Source organism: Phyllobates terribilis, unplaced genomic scaffold, assembly GCF_046119375.1.
Source record: "Phyllobates terribilis strain yellow unplaced genomic scaffold, ASM4611937v1 Scaffold_5__5_contigs__length_657084704, whole genome shotgun sequence".
NCBI classification, from domain to species: domain Eukaryota; kingdom Metazoa; phylum Chordata; class Amphibia; order Anura; family Dendrobatidae; genus Phyllobates; species Phyllobates terribilis.
Window position 1 is genome coordinate 142,162,500 of NW_027362765.1, and position 12,461 is coordinate 142,174,960.

At 41.0% G+C, this 12,461-nt stretch overlaps 1 protein-coding gene across 3 annotated transcripts in view; it reads right to left on the bottom strand.

The window, feature by feature from the left end:
• The window catches only part of LOC141272416 (corticotropin-releasing factor receptor 1), a 411,824-nt gene that overhangs the window by 46,736 nt on the left and 352,627 nt on the right, over nt 1–12,461 (bottom strand). For all 3 annotated transcript variants that reach the window (XM_073683122.1, XM_073683121.1, XM_073683120.1), the window contains one exon: nt 4,873–4,958. In XM_073683122.1, coding sequence (XP_073539223.1) covers nt 4,873–4,958 — 86 coding nt within the window. The remainder of the gene's footprint in view (nt 1–4,872; nt 4,959–12,461) is intronic.

A 12,461-nucleotide genomic window follows, 5' to 3' on the forward strand; every position in this document is an offset into this window, starting at 1 on the left:
TGTCAGAAACTCATTGATGGTTACCGGAAGCGGTTGTTCGCAGTTATTTTGGCTAAAGGTTGCGCAACCAAGTATTAGGCTGAGGGTGCCAATACTTTTGTCTGGCCCATTTTTGGAGTTTTGTGTGAAATGATCAATGATTTGATTTTTGCTTCATTCTCTTTTGTGTTTTTTCGTTGCAAGCAAATTAAATGAAGATAATAATACCAAAGAATTCGTGATTGCAATCATTTTCAGGAAGAAACTGAGTATTATCTGACAGAATTGCAGGGGTGCCAATACTTTTGGCCAGCACTGTATGTCTGAATGCTGTTAACAGATTTCAGGCAAGATGACCACTTTGTAATTGCAGTATGTACAGAAAATGTCAAAACTCACATCCTCCCCCTTCCTTCATAATCACCTTGGCCCAGATTGGAGCATGTCTATAAAGCTAACCTGTAGAAGTCAGTGTGTCAGGGCCCTATGTCCAGGTTACTTCCTTACAGAACGTAAAGTATTAGTCTTAGTGTGTAAAAAATGCAATATTTCTCATTTTTTAATATAGATCGTAATAAGGAAAATTTGTAAATAAATGTAAATAAATTTAATAGAAAATTCAGATGTTAACAATAGGTCGTTTTCTAATCATACATTTCCTTTAATACATACAGAAGTTTGCCTGAATAATCTGTAAGGGTATGTTCACATGACATAATTGGTGCATAAAATATACAGCATTTTACGGTACCAGCAAAATGAATGAATTTTCTGAAATCTTATGTACAGTACAGACCAAAAGTTTGGACACACCTTCTCATTTAAAGATTTTTCTGTATTTTCATGACTATGAAAATTGTACATTCACACTGAAGGCATCAAAACTATGAATTAACACTTGTGGAATTATATACTTAACAAAACAGTGTGAAACAACTGAAAATATGTCTTATATTCTAGGTTCTTCAAAGTAGCCACCTTTTGCTTTGATGACTGCTTTGCACACTCTTGGCATTCTCTTGATGAGCTTCAAGTGGTAGTCACCGGAAATGATTTTCACTTCACAGGTGTGCCCTGTCAGGTTTAATAAGTGGGATTTCTTGCCTTATAAATGGGGTTGGGACCATCAGTTGTGTTGTGCAGAAGTCTGGTGGATACACAGCTGATAGTCCTACTGAATAGACTGTTATAATTTGTATTATGGCAAGAAAAAAGCAGCTAAGTAAAGAAAAATGAGTGGCCATCATTACTTTAAGAAATGAAGGTCAGTCAGTCCGAAAAATTGGGAAAACTTTGAAAGTGTCCCCAAGTGCAGTTGCAAAAACCATCAAGCACTACAAAGAAACTGGCTCACATGAGGACCGCCCCAGGAAAGGAAGACCAAGAGTCACCTCTGCTTCTGAGGATAAGTTTATCCGAGTCACCAACCTCAGAAATCGCAGGTTAACAGCAGCTCAGATTAGAGACCAGGTCAATGCCACACAGAGTTCTAGCAGCAGACACATCTCTTCAACAACTGTTAAGAGGAGACTTTGTGCAGCAGGTCTTCATGGTAAAATAGCTGCTAGGAAACCATTGCTAAGGGCAGGCAACAAGCAAAATAGACTTGTTTGGGCTAAAGAACACAAGGAATGGACATTAGACCAGTGGAAATCTGTGCTTTGGTCTGATGAGTCCAAATTTGAGATCTTTGGTTCCAACCACCGTGTCTTTGTGCGACGCAGAAAATGTGAACGGATGGATTCTACATGCCTGGTTCCCACCGTGAAGCATGGAGGAGGAGGGGTGATGGTGAGGGGGTGCTTTGCTGGTGACACTGTTGGGGATTTATTCAAAATTGAAGGGATACTGAACCAGCATGGCTACCACAGCATCTTGCAGCGGCATGCTATTCCATCCGGTTTGCGTTTAGTTGGACCATCATTTATTTTTCAACAGGACAATGACCTCAAACACACCTCCAGGCTGTGTAAGGGCTATTTGACCAAGAAGGAGAGTGATGGGGTGCTACGCCAGATGACCTGGCCTCCACAGTCACCAGACCTGAACCCAATCGAGATGGTTTGGGGTGAGCTGGACCGCAGAGTGAAGGCAAAAGGGCCAACAAGTGCTAAGCATCTCTGGGAACTCCTTCAAGATTGTTGGAAGACCATTTCCGGTGACTACCACTTGAAGCTCATCAAGAGAATGCCAAGAGTGTGCAAAGCAGTCATCAAAGCAAAAGGTGGCTACTTTGAAGAACCTAGAATATAAGACATATTTTCAGTTGTTTCACACTTTTTTGTTAAGTATATAATTCAACATGTGTTAATTCATAGTTTTGATGCCTTCAGTGTGAATGTACAATTTTCATAGTCATGAAAATACAGAAAAATCTTTAAATGAGGTGTGTCCAAACTTTTGGTCTGTACTGTACATGCTGCTTTTTTTGTCCATCAATGCATTTTTCAAATCTGCAGCATGTCAATTCTTTCAGTATCTTTGCAACATTTTTCACCTATTCAAATAAATGAAGAAAGAAAATGCAAGTAAAAATGTAGCAAAGACACATGCATTGTACTCAGTGTTTTTCCTACCAACATTCTGTTTTTTGGTACAGAAAAATTCGCTGCAATTATGTCAAGTGTGATTATACCCTAAGTTGAGGAGCCCTTTAAAAAAAACAAAAATCTTTTGCTCTATATTTCTGCATATGAGATGATGTGACCTGTAAATGGAGTTTCAGGGTTTTCAGTGTACTCATGCTTTCATGAAGGTGCATTTATGGATGAAATAATGCTTGGAGACATCTCGGATACACATTGTTGATCTCATTTCCTGAGGCAAAACCATCATTACAGTAAATCAGCCATAAATGTCCATTTTAGCAGAGGACACCAGCCAGAAAAAAATGGACGCATCCATTAATGTTCCAGACGGATCCTCATTTCATTGACTGAGTGATGTCTTCTGCAGTATTATGAGAAATGATTACCTTCTTCACACCAACGTAACAGCGGACAACAAATATGTTACTTTTACTGGAAATTTTACACATGCTGCTCTTTCCTGTATTGACATTTTTACAGTATCTTGAACATGACCATCTAAAAGCGAATTTTCAGCTTTTAATACAATTGTAATTTTAAGGTCCAAGGTTCTGCAATCTGCCCTAATCTTTATAGAGGGTGTCAGTTCCATTTTTCTAATATAGAGCAACTTTGTATGGACATGATAACATTCTGTCTGTCTGATGCAGCCACCACTAGAGGGAGCTTAGCAGCTTACTGCAGACCATCTTATGGTATACACTGTATGCAGTAAACCCCCCCTAGTGGTGACTGCAGGCAGCCAAAATTATAGAAATGAAAGGGAACCTGTCATGTAAAAAACTGCTATTAACCTGCAGATTTGGGGTTAATCTGCAGGTTAGTAGTGTTCTGATGTTGCTTGGCACCCGCACTGAGAGCCCTGCTGCTGGTAGGAAATAAACGTTATTCCTCCCAGCAGCCTCGGGCTTTCAGTCATAGAGGTGGGTCATCATGGATTCAGTCACCGCTCAGTGCATAAACTGACTGACAGGGCCAGGGGTGTGTAGACTTGTTGCCTAAGGCCGTTCAACCCCTTTAAAGAGTAATTAAACCTTTATTTTTTAAAATGCTATTGTCCACTATGGAAAGTCAATAGAGAAGAAAGAGAGGCTCCTGCTGACCATAAGAGCTTACACTCTACAGGAGAGAGAGAGAGAGATAGAAAGGAATCTGATGATCATAAGAACTTACACTCTACAGGAGAAAGAGAGAGAGATGGCCCCACTGACCATAAGAACTTACATTCTACAGGAGAGAGAGAGGACCCCACTGATCATTAGAGCATACACTCTACAGGAGTCAGAGAGAGAGAGAGAGGGGACCCAGCTGACCATAAGAGCTTACACTCTATAGGAGAGAGGAAACCGCTGACCATAAGAGCTTACACCCTACAGGAGACAGAGAGAGAAGGAGACAGAGAATGCAGAGGACCCCGTTGACCATAAGAGCTTACTCACCAGAGAAGAGAGAGGACCCCATTGACCATAGAAGCTTACTCACTAGAGAAGAGAGAGGACCCAGTTGACCATAAAAGCTTGCTCACTAGAGAAGAGAGAGGACCCCGCTGACTATAAAAGCTTACTCACTAGAGAAGAGAGAGGACCCTGCTGACCATAAGAGCTTACTCACTAGGGAAGAGAGAAGACCCCGTTGACCATAAAAGCTTACTCACTAGAGAAGAGAGAGGAACCCGCTGAGCATGAAAGCTTACCCACTAGAGAAGAGAGAAGACCCCGTTGACCATAAAAGCTTACTCACTAGACAAGAGAGAGGACCCAGTTGACCATAAAAGCTTACTCACTAGAGAAGAGAGAGGACCCTGCTGATCATAAGAGCTTACACTCTACAGAGAGAGAGACCAGTGACTCTGGAGATGGACAATGATGGCCCAGGTACTGACCACCACTGTACAAAATATGATAATCTGCTAGCTGTCATAGCTGAGGGGAATTATAGGGAGCTGTGCGGCAACACAAAGAGACATAAGCCCGCTCTCTTATGCTTCTACAGTAAAGGAAATGGTGCAGGCAAGTTTTGTTTTTTTGCAAACTGCAAATCAAATCTCAGTGTTTGGATTCATGTGAAACCACAAATTTCAGGAAATTTGACTAGCACTTGATCCTCCATAGATCGATCCACTCATCTCTGCTGCTCAACATTGTATACAATGGGCGCTATGTGCAGTACTGAGTACATAAGATATGCATATATTCTAAGTGCAATTTTCATCTTTTATTACAGCATATCTAGATTTTTCATACATTTCATATTCATGGAAAATCTATGTAATTGATGAACTGTGAACACAAGGCTTCTTTCTTACCTCCTGCTTCAATATTTCCTGACATTGTGTATAATCTCCTCTTCCTGCCCAGCTGCCATTGAGGTGACATTCTCTGTAGACATTACCTAAGCAGAAAACCAGAAAGCTTTCTCATTAGCAAAAGTATGATTAATAACCCACTATGGCATTGGTGGGGATTATTATAGAGCAGTATGCAGCGCAAAAGATTCTGGATAAGGAAAATATTGCATTATAGACTTATCTAGAAAGAGGATAATGCAATTAGTAAATGTAAAAAAAAATAAAAAGAATAAAAAACCCTTCAACAAAATTGCTTTACATTACACTTTTATTCTATTCTATCATTTTGCATTAAACTGCTGTGAGACAATATATGTGATATATCATTGAACCGTTAAGGACCGTGAAGCCACAGCTGCAGAGCCCAGCTGTCAATGACATCCAATGCACAAAAGACAATGCAGAATTGCCTCCTGCATCTGTTCTTTAAATAACTTCCTGAAAATAACTCATTGGCTGTTTATGTTACTCCTGACCCCTGCGGAGTCTAAAAAACAAGAAAGTCTTAATTTTATGGTAAACCAGCCTTTTAAAAAAAAAAAAAAAAAATTGCTAACTTAAATTGTATATGATCATATTGGTCCGTAGTTTGTAATTCATAGAGGGCAGTATCCTCTCTCCTTCTGTACTAGTCTGTCACTTATGGAGATCATGTTTATTATACTTGCTCTTACTGTGTTATTTTATGAAATGATGACCTGTCATTTTAGGTGAATTTATAGAATAAGCGGTCATGTGTGTACATGAAGAATAACATTATTTCTGACCATTATATGACTTGCATTCTGAATGTTTCAACAGTTTTCTCATTTACTGACTCTGTCAGTAATTTTCAGTTTCCCCTGAGTTAGTGGGTGGAAACTACATGCTAGGTTGTCTCCCATATATAGTACACAGAAACAGAGGAATTTATGCTCTCCTTTCACTGTTTAAGACATGTCTAGAAGCAGTAGCAGCATGGAAGATATTATACAGCAGGGCTGAACACAATAGCTTTGCAATAAACGAATTCACCCCTTAACTTTAACACCCTCTGCCTTTTTCAGCCTCTGCTTGTTTCTCCCTCTGCTCCTCACTCCTCCTCCTTCCACCATAGAGTAATAAGAGGTGTAACCAGACACTTCACTGTGCTGACAGTCTATTCTTTGACCAATATGGATTTGAGTTGATTTCTGAGTGGATGGTGAGTTCAGGAGGGAGAGAGGAGAAAGACAGTTTTTTATTTTTTTTATCTCTACATTCCAAGAAAAAATGTGGAGACACCTGGGCAGGTGAGTAGTGATGGGGAAACACGTTCAGAGCAGACTAGGCAAAAGTAAAAGGAAAAAAACATCTACATTCAGAGAAGACATGTGAGTCACTGGATGCAATTGCCTTATTTTTTTTTCTTGAAATCAGGGGTATAAGGAGATACACAATGGACACATATTATCAAATATCTTATGGTGTTGTATTATGGATCTACAGTACACAGATCCTTGATATGACAGTGTCAATGACCCCAAAGGTGACCTACTCTATGGATTAAGTGAAAGTGTAACATTCTCACCTTGCTCCATTTCTGCACCATCTAGTTCCACTGTCAGGCGTTGCCACTCTGACTCCACTGATGGCAGAGGTGGCAGCGCTGAACACATACCTTTTCCTTTTTAGGCAGTCTTGGATTGATTTATAGAGTTGATGTTGGACTGATGAACCCTTCTCGTACCTTCTGATTTAGTCTCGGGTTCTGCTCTACTGATTTAGTTCTGACCTTGCCAATCCCAGCTGATTTTTGTGTCCCTGACCTTCTGGTTTTGACTTGTCTTCCAGGGTATTCTACTACCTAGTTACTTCATAAGTAAGCATCTACTCTGTAGACACAACCCAAGGGCCTTCCTGGTGAAAATCAGATCCCAATATAGGTGTGAAAGGGTGAAAACAGAATGGGTTTCCTGCTACCTGTTAAGTGGAGTGGCTAGTGTAAAGACCAAAAAAGCTCTTTTAATGTGAACTGGTCTCTACCTATGTGTGTACAGTTCTCATTCTATGTATGTATATAAGAAGAGACTCGTCAATCAACTGGAGTGGGCGGGGATAAGCCATTCGATCACCATATCAGACTAATCACCAGACCACATATTTCTTCGCCAGATTATCAAAGTATGTTTACTCTACAATGCCGCAGCGTTTCAGAATAAAACATATCTGGCTGTATTCGAGTAGCATGGATTTGGTTCCAAAATACCAGCAGCATAAATCTAACGGCAGGTTCCCTTTATAGAATCTGGCTGATTGATTGCAGTCAGGTATATTTTTCTCTGAAACACTTCGGTGTTTAAAAAAATATATACTTTAAAGATTTGGCTGCGGACCATAGCTAGACGAGACTAGTAAGGCTCAGCCACTGGCTAATTTTGTGTGCAAATTGAAGTGGTCAGAAACTAGATAAGGCGCTGGAAAAGGATAAAAACAAACCTCTTTATTGAAGTTCTAATGCCCACAACGCGTTTCTGCAGCGGTCTGCTGCCTTCATCAGGTGGAGTTATGGGAAAATGGCAGAAACAGGCACTTTTATACATAAAGCAAAGGAACTCAATGGGAGGTACCAAGGGAGAATTTGGTACTTAACGCTTTAATCACCATTAAAAAAGACAATTACAATTTAATAAAAAGGGGACTTAAAAAAGCATTACTGGCCAATTTTGTGCACCGTAGTTACAGGTGATTGACAGGTCTCTCCCATAGTGAAAGACCTGTCAATCACCTCTAGCAGTGCTGGCGTAACATCTGTGATGGTCTCTGCTTCGTCCACTAGGCGGCGCCACACCATTGTTGCGGGTGATGCTTGATAGCATCAATCCTATTTTATTCCTGGGATTTGTGGCTCTGGCCAGTCCAGAAGCTATGGGGTTAATTCTGTTGATTTGGTTTCTGTCTGCTGTCAGCACTGGATGGGGCTGTTCCATATAAACTCCTGAGAGCCAGCTCCCACTGCCAGTCAATGGTTCAGCTATCCGGGTTCAGACCTCTGTGCAGTGCTTACATGTTTTGTCCTGATTATTCCCATTTTTTAACCTAGGCTTGATATTTGACTACCTGCTTGTTTTATGATTCTGTTCCTGACATGACCTCTTGGCTCTGACCCTGCTTGCGACCATTCCTACCTCTGGTTCACACCAGATGGCAGACTTTTCATGTTAGCAATCCACTGGATCCTGTTGTAAAACCAGATCCCTGTATAGGGTTAAAGGGTATCGGCAGGGCCTGCTCCAGGTTTTTCTGGGCCCCGGGCGAAAGAGTCTCAGTGGGCCACTTTAACACATACCAGGATACATGATGCACAGATACCGTAGAGAAATATATATATATATAGTACAATGCCGAAGATTTCACTTCTTACATTACATGAGCGATATCTATTGTAAATTCTACAATAGCTCAGAAACCGGCGAATCCTCGCAGCACACAGTGCAGACCGGACAGTATATTCCTCCATACAGTAGTATGGGCGCCATATATTGTTCCATGCAGAACACTGGTCCCCATATAACGCTCCATACAGGATACTGGTCCCCATATAACGCTCCATACAGGATACTGGTCCCCATTAGAGATGAGCGTTGTTCTACTCGAACTGTTCGCCAATCTCAAATTCGAGCTGTTTTGGGCGGTGTTCGAGCCGTTCGGCGAACACGAACAATTTGAGAAAAATTCGGCTGTTAGAGGTTATGTTCGATAACTGTTCGTGCACCAAAATCATAACTGGATTTTTTCTCAGTAATGATGAAAATTAATGTTAATACGCAGTTTGAGTGTACAGCGGGGTGGGGGGAGGGGCAGGGGATGGATCTCTGCAGGAACAATGAAGATCTCCATTTTTTTTTCTCTTTCCCGCATTTACAGTGGGGAGGTGCAATCTGTCAGCCTATCAGCAGTGCACACATGGAGCGAAGTGCTTTTTTTCACACAAGCAAGGGCATGTGTCATTGGCAGTGTATGTCACATGTCCTTGCCGTATAAGACCAAGCCATTTTCCCCGTCGCCACCATTTTCTCACTGCTGCAGCTGCGTGTTAGACGGCACCGCTGTTGCTGTGTGCGCTATACCTTGTTAATTTCAAGCCAATTTTCGCACAAATATACAGATAGCTTGGGAGTAGGGAATAGTTGTGATTGCAGTCCTTTTAAGGACTAGGTTACAGCATTTCCTACGACTTTTATCAGGGAGGTCTGTGCTCTTAAATAGATAGATTGTGGGAGTAAAGACTAATTGTAATTGTAGTCCTTTTCAGGACTAGGTTACATCAGTTCCTATCAGTTTTTGCCAGGCAGGTCTGTGCCAGTGCAGTGCAAGTTTTTTTCACAGCATTTGGCTGAATCTAGCAAAGCTAATCCTTTTTGGCCTATTGCAGAGTGTGTTAGTCAGTGGAGTAGCCTATCTGTGTTGCAAGATATACCACCTGTGTATAGAATACCAATTTTTTTACTGCACCTAGTGAAGTAAAATCTTTTGGGCATAGCATCATTCTATTAGTCCATCTATACTGACCTCCATCAGGTTGCAAATTAAAACTAATTTTTATCTGCATCTACAGTACCTCTGAAAAAATATTTGGGCTTCTAGCAGTGTGTGGGACTTGTTCTATTAGTCCATCTATACTGACCTCCATCAGGTTGCAAACTGAATATATTTTTTTCTGCATCTACCTCTGAAAAAATATTGGGCTTCTAGCTGTGTGTGGGTCTTGTTCTATTAATCCATCTATACTGACCTCCATCAGGTTGCAAACTGAATATATTTTTTTCTGCATCTACCTTTGAAAAAATATTTGGCCTTCTAGTAGTGTGTCGGACTTTCTCTATTAGTCCATCTATACTGACCTCCATCAGGTTGCAAATTAAAACTAATTTTTATCTGCATCTACAGTACCTCTGAAAAAATATTTGGGCTTCTAGCAGTGTGTGGGACTTGTTCTATTAGTCCATCTATACTGACCTCCATCAGGTTGCAAACTGAATATATTTTTTTCTGCATCTACCTCTGAAAAAATATTGGGCTTCTAGCTGTGTGTGGGTCTTGTTCTATTAATCCATCTATACTGACCTCCATCAGGTTGCAAGCTGAATATATTTTTTTCTGCATCTACCTCTGAAAAAATATTTGGCCTTCTAGTAGTGTGTCGGACTTTCTCTATTAGTCCATCTATACTGATCTCCATCAGGTTGCAAATTAAAACTAATTTTTATCTGCATCTACAGTACCTCTGAAAAAATATTTGGGCTTCTAGCAGTGTGTGGGACTTGTTCTATTAGTCCATCTATACTGACCTCCATCAGGTTGCAAACTGAATATAGTTTTTTCTGCATCTACCTCTGAAAAAATATTGGGCTTCTAGCTGTGTGTGGGTCTTGTTCTATTAATCCATCTATACTGACCTCCATCAGGTTGCAAACTGAATATATTTTTTTCTGCATCTACCTCTGAAAAAATATTTGGCCTTCTAGTAGTGTGTCGGACTTTCTCTATTAGTCCATCTATACTGACCTCCATCAGGTTGCAAATTAAAACTAATTTTTATCTGCATCTACAGTACCTCTGAAAAAATATTTGGGCTTCTAGCAGTGTGTGGGACTTGTTCTATTAGTCCATCTATACTGACCTCCATCAGGTTGCAAACTGAATATATTTTTTTCTGCATCTACCTCTGAAAAAATATTGGGCTTCTAGCTGTGTGTGGGTCTTGTTCTATTAATCCATCTATACTGACCTCCATCAGGTTGCAAACTGAATATATTTTTTTCTGCATCTACCTCTGAAAAAATATTTGGCCTTCTAGTAGTGTGTCGGACTTTCTCTATTAGTCCATCTATACTGACCTCCATCAGGTTGCAAACTGAATATAATTTTTTTCTGCATCTAGCTCTGAAAAAATATTTGGCCTTCTAGTAGTGTGTCGGACTTTCTCTATTAGTCCATCTATACTGACCTCCATCAGGTTGCAAATTAAAACTAATTTTTATCTGCATCTACAGTACCTCTGAAAAAATATTTGGGCTTCTAGCAGTGTGTGGGACTTGTTCTATTAGTCCATCTATACTGACCTCCATCAGGTTGCAAACTGAATATATTTTTTTCTGCATCTACCTCTGAAAAAATATTGGGCTTCTAGCTGTGTGTGGGTCTTGTTCTATTAATCCATCTATACTGACCTCCATCAGGTTGCAAACTGAATATATTTTTTTCTGCATCTACCTCTGAAAAAATATTTGGCCTTCTAGTAGTGTGTCGGACTTTCTCTATTAGTCCATCTATACTGACCTCCATCAGGTTGCAAATTCAAAATAATTTTTTTCTGCATCTAACCCAGCCAATAGTTTTGGCCTAATACCACAGTTTGGCCACTCAGCTCTGCTCGGTTACCATCCATTGTTTTTTTGTGCAAACAACTCCAGAGTTGTGAATTAGTTAACCACCAAAATGAGTGGAAAAAGGCCTGCTGCTGGTGGAAAGGGGAATAGGCGTGTTGGGAAGGGGAAAAAAGGTTGTGTCCGTGGGGTAGGTGTTAAAGCAACAGTAACATCTGCAGAAGAAAGACCATCTTCCAGCCAAACTAAAATGTCTACTTCTTTTAGCGGACAATGTGATAAGATCCCTTTCTTACGGCCACGCCAATCGCTACAAATTCCAGATGAGGCACAAAAACAGCAGGTGCTTCAACGGATATCAAGTGCTCCTTTAAGTGGGCTCTCCTCCACATCAACTTCAACATCACAAATACTCCAGTCCTCAAAGGTGTCACCCAAATCGCACTTGCTTCCTCACAGCTCCCAAATCTCCAGCTGCCCGTCTGAGTATGAGGTAGAACAGATGGTTGAGTCTGCAGAGCTGTTTACTCATACTATAGCCTGGGAATCAGAGGTCGACTCCAGCGCTTCTGTGAATCCAGACGAGGAAATGATCTGCACTGATGCCCAGAATCTTTATGAGTCGGATCCAGGACCAGACGCAGAAGGTTCTGACCATAATGTAGACCCTCATTCCCAAACTGTAACTCCTGTTGGTGGAGACAATGAGGAAGACGATGATAAGACTCAAATACCTGATTGGAGCGACAACTTTAGTTTTTTGTCAGGGCAGGAACAGGTTGGCTCTGAGGACGACGGGTGTGATAACGCACAGGGTGATGATGATGAGGTCGGAGATCCCACTTACTGTCAACCCACAGTCAGCCAAGAGATGAGGTCAGCAGAGGAGGTGGAGGAAGATGCTAGTGACGACGAGGTCAGGTTGCGCCTTCCTGGACAGAGACGTAGTACTGGAAGCACGTCAACAACTGCATCCTCAAACACAACTCTGCCTCTCACCACAAGTCGTGGTGGCTCTTCAGGTCGCATGGGTGCTAAGCCTTGCATAGCCTGGGCATTTTTTCAGATCGATAAAGATGACCCAACTCGTGTTATCTGTAACATTTGTCAGCAAAAGCTAAGTAGAGGCCAAAAAATACATAGTTTGAGTACTTCATGCATGAACCGGCACATTTACATGAAGCATAAGTTGCAGTGGGA